Source organism: Gymnodraco acuticeps, unplaced genomic scaffold, assembly GCF_902827175.1.
Source record: "Gymnodraco acuticeps unplaced genomic scaffold, fGymAcu1.1, whole genome shotgun sequence".
Lineage (NCBI taxonomy): Eukaryota > Metazoa > Chordata > Actinopteri > Perciformes > Bathydraconidae > Gymnodraco > Gymnodraco acuticeps.
Genome location: NW_022991659.1, coordinates 34,703 through 48,342, shown reverse-complemented (window position 1 = coordinate 48,342; position 13,640 = coordinate 34,703). Strand labels below are relative to the sequence as shown.

Genomic DNA, 13,640 nt, shown 5'->3' with positions numbered 1-13,640 from the left:
ATACAAGATCTGAGTACTTCTACTTTTACTCAAGAACAATATCTGAGTACTTCTACTTTTACTTAAGTACAATATCTGAGTATTTCTACTTTTACTCAAGAACAAGGTCTGAGTAGCCTACTTATACTTTTACTCAAGTACAATATCTGAGTACTTCTACTTTTACTCAAGTAGCCTAGATCTGAGTACTTCTACTTTTACTCAAGTACAAGATCTGAGTACTTCTACTTTTACTCAAGTACAAGATCTGAGTACTTCTACTTTTACTCAAGTACAATATCTGAGTACTTCTACTTTTACTCAAGTACAAGATCTGAGTACTTCTACTTTTACTCAAGTACAATATTTGAGTACTTCTACTTTTACATCAGTAGAGATAAAAACGATATTTTTTAATGGAGAAGAAGAATGTTGGGAGCCGTCGTTTGGGAGTCAATGCATCCCCTTAACAATTGTATGTTTTGAGCTGTACTGTACTGTACCTAATATACAAGCTGTTAATACACTTTTCAATCAATCAATCAATCAATGCAGCTTTACGACAGTTTCAACAACATATAGCCGTCTCCCTTTACGGCAGTGGGTGTAACTCGCTTAGCAGAACCAGCTATCTGTCACGAGGTAAGTCTTCTAAAATCACATAAAACAGCTGCTTGTTTATACTCTGCTTCTATTCACCAAACTACCCGACATTGTTTATCAATCCGGTGTGTGTTGTTGTCCTGTCTTTGAGTCACAAGAGCTGTTTTTCGTGAATAACAACAAACACATGAAGCTAATGCTAACACATGCTGCTAAACACACCTCGTCTGCAAGTCAACTAAAAACTGTGCATTTCAAAAGTTGCATATACAGTTTTCTGTAGGAGCAGATGCTGCCCGGTTTATACGTCTTGTTCGTCTAGAGAAATAAAGTAATTTAGAGCAGAACACTTTACTATTGTGTTGGCTCCTGCACTGTGAAAGACACAGGGGAAGCCCTTTTGGACAAAGTTAAATAAGATCATAATAATTAGACACTATTTGCTTTATTGATACCAATTCGGGACATGTAAACAAGGCAGTGCACAACATGTACACAAGGAAAGAGTACAAGATAAACAACTCAAACTACAAAGTAAAACTGACTTAACATGTCAAATATATAAAAGTTGAGTGAAATATATGTATCTGGAAACTATCTGTCGAATAAACCGCTAACCCTTCATAATGTTTGTTTGACAGATAGTTTCCATATATATATCTTTCACTTTCAACTTTTATATATTTTACTTGTTGAAGTTGAATATGTTTAACATTAGGTGTGCTAATAAATTAAATACATACGTACAAAGTACATTGTGAACACACTATTTAGATGGATAGCTTCTGTTTTTACGAGGTTAAAGTGGTGGAGTTCACTTCTCAAAGCCACGTAAGAAACGAAGGAGCTGTGAGGTCTCTTTTAGCCAGAGGTTAGTTGTTTAGCCCCGAGCCTGGTTTCAGGTCTCAGGCTCGAAAATGACATTCCCAGAACAAAGGACCATATCTTCTAAAAGGGGAACATTAATAATCTTTTTTCTCAAAGTAATGATAAACCTGTGAGTTGGATGTAGAACAGTCAGAATCAATATAGATGTTTTTTATTTTAAAGAAAATTCAGATTGAACATGGTAACAAACTGTAAATTATAGTGTCCGTCCAAAATGTATTTTGTACTTATAGTGAAAACTAACCTTGGATGATGGGTTAGTAGACTAAAAGCTTTAGGAATCCAAACTACAACATATCATAAGTACTCTGTATCAAGATTGATGCAAAACAAGTGACATTTGACCTTTTTAGAGAGATTTAGAAGAAAAAAACCCACTTCTGGGGCCATTTGGGTGGATTTTCCTTATCTCTGGCCCCCCTTGGTCAATTTTGATGATTGACATCTTTCTAACCGTCAGAGCCAATGGAATCGAGAGAAAGTCCCCCATACACACACAGCTTACCAAATAAGGAGTGATAGTGACGCGTAGAAAAACCGGAAGTTGCGCTAACCTCTGGTGGCTACCATTAGCAGCTAATTTTTCTTCTCCGATTTTTGCATACAAATGAAATTATGGATTATCAATAATTTGTTCAAAGTGACAGACACATTGGATTAACCTAGGGATTAACCTTCAGTCGCGATTTTTCTCGTTTTAATGCCATTGAACACGACTTTTGATCAGAATAACAGCTGAGCATATCTCCGTGTTTTGCTAGCTAAAGCTACATCGTGTGTTGTCTGTATTTGCTTCCTCTGTCACGAGTTCTGATCGCTCAGTGATGATCCTTATATTTCTATCATCTGTGGACTCTCAGGATGTTATCTAAGCTTGTTTGTGCAGATCCAATAAGTATATCGATCGGTATAGCTAGAGTTCTGTGCTAACGGCCTTAAGATTGTTTTGCCCGTGGCTAATTCAGAGGCTCAGCGTTAGTTTTGAGGTTTAAAAAAAGAAAATAAAAAAGATCAGTTAGCTGAGTTTCTTCCCGTTACATGGATATAAAACATTCATAGTTTATTAAATCTTAGGAAGCCCTCAGACACTGTTGCTAACAGATGTTGTGATTTCGGCCCCTTCGGCAGGTCCGTGGGGCTGAAGAGGTTTTAAACAGTTATTGGCAGGAATGACTTCTTGTATCTGTACAAAACGCTGCAGCTTTCAGTGCATATTTTTCACATGAAACATGAGAGCAATGACTATATGAATATGTTGTCTCGCTAAGTTAATTTCACTCGAGTTAAAACTTTAAACAGTTTTTAAGTCGATGTCTACTTCTACTGCAACTTAAGAGAGAAACATGGACCTGCAGCCACTTCACTTAAAATGCCACATGTTGATCTTATATAATACGATGCCTCTTACTGATCTACCCAGTAGTATACTGGCTCCACATTGAGACATTTAAATGCTAGTGTTCTTACTTTAGGGACATGTTGCAGATTTCTTTCTTAAGTGACATCTGGAATGCAGGACGTTACTGTAACAGAGTATTTTTAGCTGATGGTATCTCTGAGTACCATCAGCTGCTAAACCATGCCATACCATCTCTAAAAGGATCTTAGCTACTAACGGCTGTGTGTGTCCCGCTCAGGCGATGCGCTTTGGGTCTCTGGCTGCAGAAACACTGACCGCTGGACCCTTGAGAGCTTTAGCTGTGGTGAGTGTGTGTGTCATGATGCTTCTGTCTCTCACACACCATGCTTTGCTCTAATGTATTTGGGACACGTTGTTGATAAAGGTGGGCGATATGTCTTAAGATGCACATTAAAAAAAATTATTTTATATATATTTATTATTTTGTATGATATTAATGAATATCCGTGTTAATGTTGTTATACTGTATTACAACATTAACACGGGTACTCCTCTCTGAAGAGGATTCAACTCCTTTTTCAATCTATTGTCAATAGACAGATCGATGAATACTTTATTGATCCCAATTTGGGAAATTATTTCGTTACTAAAGCAGCAGTAATTGGACTTACTCCTCTTCCTCCTCCTCCTCTTCATCCTCCTCCTCTTCATCCTCCTCCTCTTCATCCTCCTCCTCGTCTTCCTCTTCCTCCTCCTCTTCCTCCTCCTCTTCCTCCTCCTCCCAGACGGTGTTCCTGAGTGTGTTGATGCTCCCGCTGCTGAGGACTGTTGGACTGAGAGTTTTCTCGATGGCCTCTGAGACGTACAGACCTGGCTCTCTCTCTGCTGCCTTCGTCACCTGTCCCAACGACACCGTGGCTAGAACCCTGGCCAGGTAACACCATCTGCAACACCTTAGAAGCTACGAAATAAATCCTGACTTTGTTCAGAAATACGACTTTTTTCTCTGAAATACGACTTTTTTCTCAGAAATCTGACTATTTTCTTTGAAATATGACTTTTTTTTCACTGCCTTTTTTCTTCGAATTTACTTTTTTCTAAAATAATGACTTTTTTCTCAGAAAAAAAATGTATTTTCAGAATTTTAACCCAAAAAAAAACGTATGTTCGGAAATCTGACTTTTTCAGAATTTTGAATTTTTTGAATTTAATTTTATCGGAAATCTGCATTTATTCAGATTTGTTACTTTAATATCAGAAATCTGCATATTTTCTTAGAATTTACTTTTTTCTACAAAAAATAATGACTTTTGTCTCAAATCTAATTTTCTTCATAATTTTGACTTTTTTCAGAAATCTGACTTTTCTTAGGATTTACTTTTTTTTTTTTTAAATGTATTTTTTCTCAGAATATACTTTTTTCCAGTAATCTGACTTTTTCAGAATTTTGGCTTCTTTTCTCAGAATTGATTTTTGTCTCGGAATAACAAAAAAATATCTTTTTTTAATCCTCTTCTGTACGAAGGTGTTCAGCTGCTGCTCAAATTGCACAGTTACCTGGTTGTAGTGAAAAATACAATGAACGAAAGGCATGTCATTTGAATGTTTGAAGTAAACTGTAGTCCTGGCTAAATCAGGAGATAAGAAAAGACAAATGAAACGACATTGATAATAATATCCTGATGAGGTGACATCTTGAAAGTGGGGTGTCCCTACATTTTGACATTATTGCTCTAGAAGAAAATGGACAGCCAGAAAAGTGTTACCAGTTCTCTTACTTGCATATTCATGTGTGACTGATTCCTTATTTCCTTCTGGCTCTCAGGGGTATTGTGGAAAACAAACTAGCTGCTTGCGTCAACATTGTTCCAGCAATCACATCTGTGTAAGTTTTGAGACGGCTGCTTGTCTGCGTCTTTAATATATAGAAGAGTAAGATATGCTTTATAAATCCCATAGGGGGAAATTCAGGTTTCACTCTGTTGTTATTGAGTTACGGTTCAAATACGCACATTTTTACCTCTGTATTTAAAATTCACCTAAAGTTGGGTAACATTTTTTTTTATTACGAAATAACTTTCAAAGAGACTTGGGTACATAATTCCCGACTGCAAAACCTTTTTTAATTTTTAATTTATTAATTTGATGTGTTTATTTATTTATTTTTTTTGGATAAATAATAGTTACTTGATTGATCACAAATTGTGAAATTATTTTATGTATTTGTATCTGTATGTTGTTGCTCCCATCCATCGCCTAAGGACTGAGTCTTTCTCAGGCAGCGTCTTTAATAAATGGTTTTACCCTTTTAAAATGAGTTATTGAGAAACACTAAATGGTTTTGACCCACAGGATGTATTAATGATATCTTCCATATTGTGACTCCTCCCTTCAGATATGAATGGCAGGGTAAGATTGAAGAGGACAGCGAAGTGATGCTGGTGAGTGATGACCGAGTATTGTAATATTTGATACTCGTTTTAATACTCGTACTTTACTTTCTCACGCCTTTAAAATCTGCTCTAGACAAAGATGCTTTTAAGGATCAGAAAGAATACATGATATTCATGTACTAAGATTTGTATATATAGAGATTCCTTCCCTTTGTAAAGAAAATATACAATAATAGAAGTATGTTTATGTTTTGGAGTGCATGCATGTGTTCCTACGGTTACACTACATGAACTAACACTAGAGAAACACATGCACTAAAGACATTAATGCCCCGGCCACATGAGGACGAAAACGGTCGTTTGCGTTACTGTTTAGTGTCATATAGACCGTTCGGCCACACGAGGACGACCGAATACGGCACTAAACGACTGCGGAAACGATAACGGGTCCCAAGGTGGATAGAACGGCATACGCAACGCTCTGGGGGGTCAAACGGCTCCGTGTGTACGCCCTATACGATCATTTTCTGATAATGATGAGGCAATAGCCCCGCCTCTCCCCACCTCTGCTGCTCACCCCCGCGTCAAAGTGAACTGCACACTGAATTCAGATTATTTATCTTTCTCTCGATATGGACATAAACGCGAGTGAAGTCTAATCTGACAGGACGGAGACACCTCTCAAACTACCTAGTTATAAATATGTTTATTTTTACTGTCGGCCGGGTCACTCATTACTGGATCAGCTGCTGCATGAGACAGACACTGGCGTTGTCCAAAGAGAGGGAGGAAAAAGAGAGGCTCCGTGTATTTTATTATTATTATAATATATAGAGTCGTTATTCATTTGTTTTAAAGCTCAATAAATAACAAAGAAGACCTTTGACCGGCACTTTTATAATTTTGTCGGAAGGTTTAAACTTTAATACACGTTGACTGGCGAAAAACTCTGCCCGGTTCCCTCGGCCCCCACCGCGGAGAATAAACAGAAGGGCAACCATGACAACCATGCTTCTTCGCTGCTTTTGTGGAGGAAGTTACAGCGCCACGTACAGGCTCGGCATATGTACTGCAGCTTCTCCAGCGGTTGGAGCTAAACGGAGCGGTCTCGTGTGGACAGACACTATCCGGTGAATATTGCGTGTGGACGGAAGCTTTTTTGCGATTGCGTTTGCGTTAATCCTATGCGTTTAGCCGTTTTCGTCCTCGTGTGGCCGGGGCATAACACTGCAATCCCTCTTGCTCTTTTTCTTGTTATCTGTGTCTTGGAAAACGTATAATAGAATTGAAGGCCCTGTCCACACGGAGACGATATCAGTTGTATCAGTTCTTCATCGTATAGGCGGTTCGTCCACACGAAGCCGAAACGGAGCCGTGGCTTCCGAGATCGAAACCGACAAACTTTTAAACCGGCTCCCAAAGTGAGTAAGTCTGGAGACGACACGCTTGTGGCTCCTTGTGTGCGCCCTATACGATCATTTCCTGAATCGATGACACCATAGCCCCGCCTCTGCCCACCCCACGTCATTGCTGATGCGTTTCGCCAACAACAACAATGGCGGATCACAGGGTTGCGTTCGTGCTCCAGACGCTACTGACCAGGATACAGATGTTAGTGCAAAATCTACTCCTCTACCACAACCATCAGCAACAAGTGGACATGCTCGGGGGTCTTCTTCGCTGCTTTTGGTATATTTTGTGGCGAAAGTACAGCACCACTTACAGGCCCGGCATATGTACTACAGCGTCTCCAGCGGTTTCGAGCGGTTTAGTTTGTACGGACACATTTATTGAGCCGATTCCGCGTGGACGGAAGACTTTTTTTTAAATCGACTTCGGTTTGAAATCGGTTTCGTCTCCGTGTAGCCGGGGCCTAGATGAGAGAAAAACTGTACCATTACAGTCATTGTATCAAGTTAGCAAAAAAAACCTCATGAGACGATACACATGTCCAAATAAACACAAATGTCACAAAAAACGATACATGTGATGAAATCTAATCAATGTCACTCTCTCCTGTTTAGATGATTAAAACAAGAAGCTCCAAGGTGCCAGCTCTAGCTGAATACGTCCGGTAAGTCTGGAGGAATTTCAGCCTTAGCAGACCATTTACATGCACTAAAACCTATAGAACACAGGAGAGGGAAAACCACAGAAAGCAGAATAGGGCCTCTTTTAAACATTATGTTGAAAACAGGGCTCCAAATATGTCTTTGCTCAATCATTTACGACACAGTTCTGCTATAAATATATAGTAAATCATATAGAAATGACCTTAAAATTTATATTTACCCATCCTGCGCTTTTTAATGATTAAATTGAAAGAAAATAGGGTATTAAAAATGCAATAATGAAGATAAAAGTAAACAAAAGTTTTCCGCACTTGTAAATGTTTTTGTTTCTTACACCTTACCTGGGGCCTATACTACGAAGCTGGTTCAACCTAACCTGGATATGTTTGAGTTAGCCGGTTGGCCTAATCCAAAACATACGCGCTCTCGCTAAACTGTACTACGACGCTGGTTATCAAGTGGATCGCTCAAGCCAGCCGTGTCCTATCTAGTTAGGCGTTCACATGAAAGGGGTGGTATCTGGAGCATTCGACTAATCACAAACATGGAGAAGCGTACTGACAGCGCAGCGTCATACTTCCTGAATGAAAAGTGAACTTTAATACTAGTCAAAAATGAAGAAGTTAAACTTTAAACATCCATGACTTAAACACTTGATCCAGGATCAAAGCCACAGAGCTGCACCTGCAAGGTGAATGCAGCTGGCAAAAGAAAAAGTGTTTGAATGCTTATTAACAGGTTTATGATATCACTGCCCGTCTAAAACACGATCTGACTTTCATTACATTTGACTCGAGTGTTTCGTCAACTTAATGTGTTGCTTAAAATAATACTTCTGCATACAGTCTGTGACACTGTGAGTGTTGCACGGCCAGATACGGCTCAGCTGACTCAGATAAGGAGATATATGATACATTATGAAGTGATATGCTGTGGACTGTACTTAATGTTACTCTGATCCGGTTACTTATGTTGTGGCAGATATTTCAGTAAGCTTTCTTAACGCTAATGTTATAATAGTCAGATTGCTCTGAAGATGGAGGTGATATTCTATTCATGTTCACGTTCACACAGTCGGTGATTTTTGCCGGCCGTCTTTCCTGCAACGGCAGCTTTTCTGTATTTCCTTTCTCCTGTAATATGACTTGATCGCTTTAAACTCCGCACACTGAGCTCTGATTGGTCAGCAGGCGGTGCTTTCACTGAGTTGATCTCTTAGCCTGCAACCTAACCTGCTCCCGACCAGGTTAGCCGCTAAGCATCAGTTACCATGGAGATCTAGCCGCTAAAAAGAGAACCAGCTTCGTAGGACCGGAAAGCCGGAGTTTTCCCTGAATTTAGCCGCTAAGAGAACATCCGGCTTCGTAGTATACCCCCCTGGTAATTCATATGTAGACACACACACACACATACATCCATCCATCCATCCATACATACACACACACACACACACACACACACACACACACACACACACACACACACACACACACACACACACACACACACCCTTCAAATATAATTTCTGAAATGAAGATATTGTTTTGAGTTTGGATCGATCTTTAGTATTAAATTCATTTTAAATATGCGCCGGCCTGTTACAGACCATTACCATGCACCAACACCTAGGGCTGTGCGATTATGGCAAAAATCATAATCACGATTATTTGGGTCAATAATTGATATCACGATTATTTTGACGATTATTCATTGACCATTTATTGAACTTTAAAACAAATAATATTTGACCAATAAACAAGATCAACAAATATGTTGGAGCGCACTTCCAAAACCATACTAAACATATATTATTAATATGATAAATAAAAATAAATTAGACCAAAATAAATTAAATCAAATATGTTGCAGTGCACTGTCACAACCTACTGAAAACTCCTTAACATATAGCCAACATTTTGGTAAAACATATTCATTATTCCACTCAGTTAAACGTTGAAGGCTGGCCAACCGTCATGGTCCAGAAGTAACAGGAAATAAATGTTGAACTACAATTTAAGACCAAATCAAAATGTTTAGGCCACCATGGCAAATGCTGGTAGGGCTGCTCATGTCATCTCTTAAAGATTGTTCGCAAGAAACACCAGCCTGTTTACATGGTCTGGTTTCAGAGATGAGCGCAGACAGGTGACGATATTGCCACCTGTACTGAAGACCCTCAGCCACGCCCCGACACATGGGGTGACGCCGGCCAATCACAAAGCTTTGATGCGTTCAAGTGCATTATTCTGGCACAGGAAGATTATGTTACAGGACATTAACGATAAAACAGAATATTGTTGTTCTATTTTTAGACACATCTCGCGATCGACTGGTTGGGCACCCCTGGGCTAGACCATAGGTCTGTTGTGGTAGCATAGTCAGCTGAAGCCACATCTCTCTCAACTTCCCCACGGCATTTGTCATATAGCGCAGGCAGCGCAGACCTGCTGAAATAATACCGAGACGGCATCGCGTAACGCTTGTCCAACGTGTTGACGAGTTGCTTAAAGCCCTGGTTGCTAACAGTGCTAACTGGGCACATATCTTTAGCGATGTGAAATGTAATGGCACCTGTAATATCTCTGTGTCTCTGCGAGCTCGTCGCGTAGGCCGTTGCTCTGTACAATGCGTCCTGAATCGATGACTGTGATGATGTGGTGGATGAAGTCGAGCGGGCATCTGCTTTTTGTTGTATTACTGCCCGGTCGTATTGCACTTTGTGGTTGTATTTCAGATGATTAAAGAGATTGGTTGTGTTAGCGTGTGGTGCCAACACAACCTGGTAACAAATCCTGCACTATACTTTGTTTTGCTCCACGTCGGACTCCTGAAAGCCAAAGTACTTCCAAATAGTGGAAATAGTTGTACCCTTCTTTTTAACGAGTTGCTGCTCTTGTTCTGACATCTTCGCTCGCGCTGAACTCTCACAACACATGTCACTCCCACGTGGCCGAGTGGGCTTTTAGGGAGGGGCGAAAGCGCACCCAGCAAAATAATCGTATTTTGTCAATTATGCTGTTTTCATAATCGTCGCAAACCATAATCGTAATCGCGATTAAAATACGATTAATTGCACAGCCCTACCAACACCTATAGAACACGCTCCAGGAGAGGAAAGGGAAACCCCACAAAGCAGAACAGGGCCTCTTTAATAACTGCTGTTCTTTATGTTGTGTGGTGAAACTGCTCTTTGTCCTCTCCAGCTCTAACCACCCCTACGAGGTGGCCGAGGTGATCAGCCTGCCCATCGAGCAGGGAAACCCGCCGTACCTGAAGTGGATCGAAGGAGTCGTTCCTGAATAACTGCGATTATCTTGACTGATATTTGAGGGAATGGTCGTTTTGCACCGTAATTCTGAGGTTCTGTGCCAAACAAACGTTCAAAGTCTGTGGGAGAAGATGTTTGTATGTGGGGATATCTCTGCAGCTCCACAAAACAGTTTATTTCTGACAAATATTTGCCCTTTTAAGAAGTATTGAGCTTCCTGCCATTTGAATATTGAGCATATTGTGAAGCACTCACTACTAAGAGTGGAAGAATGTTACATTTCAATTTCAAAAGTGTGTGTTCATGCCTGAAATATACAAAACAAGTCTGTCGTTGTAACGCTACCTGCAAAAAAGGTATAAGTCAAGACAAGGGGCCCGTTATGGGAATAAATAACACCTGGTGTGGTTAAACTGTTAAACGGCTAAAACCTGTCATTTCTGTTGCTAAAATACAAAAAACTTCACTCATAGGTTGTATTTCTATTATAAAAACGATGTAACAGGTGAAATACATTCCTTTTTGGTGCAAGACAAAGACAAATGGACATACATTCAAAATAAGTAACTCATTCTAACATGATTACAACTCTGAGACGGCTAAAACATGTCCTTTTGGACCCATCATTTAAGTCCTTTAAGTGCTTCATATGTTCAGTATGTATACCTGCTTCTACATGTGTACTCCCTCATTTAAAAGGGTGCTGGATAAACTGACAGTGTAATGTAAAAGTGCAAGACATACGTTCTGATTTCTACTGAGAAAGATCCATATTTCAATAAAGAGGACGATGTTTTTTATAATTTGGTTTTGAGCGTTTTTTGATACAACAGCATTCAGTGAAGTCGAGGTCCTAATGACACGGGTTGCACACATAATGCACATATTACTGTATACTTGTACACACTATGTGCAGTAATCCAGGGACACAATTACATACATCAGGTTTTATTGTTTACATTACACTATATTTAATAAAACGCTGAGTAGATTGCTGATAACAAATACAATACAACATGTAAATACAAAGGCAATCCTTTACAATACACTACATAACACATCTCCATTATTATACATTTGATAAACTATTTTCTTTACATTGACTACACACTCTGAAACACCTGAACATCAGCAGGAGAGGACTCTTTAAAGTAGAGACACTACATACTGATATACACCTGAACATCAGCAGGAGAGGACTCTTTAAAGTAGAGACACTACATACTGATATACATCTGAACATCAGCAGGAGAGGACTCTTTAAAGTAGAGACACTACATACTGATATACACCTGAACATCAGCAGGAGAGGACTCTTTAAAGTAGAGACACTACATACTGATATACACCTGAACATCAGCAGGAGAGGACTCTTTAAAGTAGAGACACTACATACTGATATACACCTGAACATCAGCAGGAGAGGACTCTTTAAAGTAGAGACACTACATACTGATATACCTGAACATCAGCAGGAGAGGACTCTTTAAAGTAGATACACTACATACTGATATACACCTGAACATCAGCAGGAGAGGACTCTTTAAAGTAGAGACACTACATACTGAAACACCTGAACATCAGCAGGAGAGGACTCTTTAAAGTAGAGACACTACATACTGATATACACCTGAACATCAGCAGGAGAGGACTCTTTAAAGTAGAGACACTACATACTGATATACACCTGAACATCAGCAGGAGAGGACTCTTTAAAGTAGAGACACTACATACTGATATACACCTGAACATCAGCAGGAGAGGACTCTTTAAAGTAGAGACACTACATACTGAAACACCTGAACATCAGCAGGAGAGGACTCTTTAAAGTAGAGGACACTACATACTGATATACACCTGAACATCAGCAGGAGAGGACTCTTTAAAGTAGAGACACTACATACTGATATACACCTGAACATCAGCAGGAGAGGACTCTTTAAAGTAGAGACACTACATACTGATATACACCTGAACATCAGCAGGAGAGGACTCTTTAAAGTAGAGACACTACATACTGATATACCTGAACATCAGCAGGAAAGGACTTTTTAAAGTAGAGACACTACATACTGATATACACCTGATCATCAGCAGGAGAGGACTCTTTAAAGTAGAGACACTACATACTGATATACACCTGAACATCATCAGGAGAGGACTCTTTAAAGTAGAGACACTACATACTGATATACACCTGAACATCAGCAGGAGAGGACTCTTTAAAGTAGAGACACTACATACTGATATACACCTGAACATCAGCAGGAGAGGACTCTTTAAAGTAGAGACACTACACACTGATATACACCTGAACATCAGCAGGAGAGGACTCTTTAAAGTAGAGACACTACATACTGATATACACCTGAACATCAGCAGGAGAGGACTCTTTAAAGTAGAGACACTACATACTGATATACACCTGAACATCAGCAGGAGAGGACTCTTTAAAGTAGAGAAACTACACACTGATATACACCTGAACATCAGCAGGAGAGGACTCTTTAAAGTAGAGACACTACATACTGATATACACCTGAACATCAGCAGGAGAGGACTCTTTAAAGTAGAGACACTACATACTGATATACACCTGAACATCAGCAGGAGAGGACTCTTTAAAGTAGAGACACTACATACTGATATACACCTGAACATCAGCAGGAGAGGACTCTTTAAAGTAGAGACACTACATACTGATATACACCTGAACATCAGCAGGAGAGGACTCTTTAAAGTAGAGACACTACATACTGATATACACCTGAACATCAGCAGGAGAGGACTCTTTAAAGTAGAGACACTACATACTGATATACACCTGAACATCAGCAGGAGAGGACTCTTTAAAGTAGAGACACTACATACTGATATACACCTGAACATCAGCAGGAGAGGACTCTTTAAAGTAGAGAAACTACACACTGATATACACCTGAACATCAGCAGGAGAGGACTCTTTAAAGTAGAGACACTACATACTGATATACACCTGAACATCAGCAGGAGAGGACTCTTTAAAGTAGAGACACTACATACTGATATACACCTGAACATCAGCAGGAGAGGACTCT

General features: G+C 39.6%; 1 protein-coding gene across 2 annotated transcripts; it reads left to right on the top strand.

Moving 5' to 3' along the window:
• Window positions 1–507: 507 nt before the first annotated feature.
• On the top strand, window positions 508–11,366 carry LOC117534392 (protein CutA homolog). Of its 2 annotated transcripts, XM_034198577.1 has the most exons (7): window positions 527–621; window positions 3,108–3,173; window positions 3,616–3,764; window positions 4,656–4,715; window positions 5,226–5,271; window positions 7,248–7,297; window positions 10,499–11,366. In XM_034198577.1, exons 2-7 carry the CDS (start codon window positions 3,111–3,113, stop codon window positions 10,596–10,598), a joined length of 468 nt encoding a protein of 155 aa, XP_034054468.1. In that variant the 5' UTR covers window positions 527–621; window positions 3,108–3,110; the 3' UTR covers window positions 10,599–11,366. The 2 variants fall into 2 exon arrangements, with proteins under 2 accessions (XP_034054469.1, XP_034054468.1); XM_034198578.1 differs by lacking the exon at window positions 3,108–3,173 and having other exon boundaries at window positions 508–621.
• Window positions 11,367–13,640: the final 2,274 nt, after the last annotated feature.

Coding starts and splice junctions, on each gene's coding strand:
- LOC117534392 (XM_034198577.1), top strand. CDS start 3,111: ATGCGCTTTGGGTCTCTGGCTGCAGAAACACTGACCGCTGGACCCTTG. Junction 3,765..4,655: donor GTGGCTAGAACCCTGGCCAG/GTAACACCATCT, acceptor TCTGGCTCTCAG/GGGTATTGTGGAAAACAAAC. Junction 7,298..10,498: donor GCTCTAGCTGAATACGTCCG/GTAAGTCTGGAG, acceptor TGTCCTCTCCAG/CTCTAACCACCCCTACGAGG.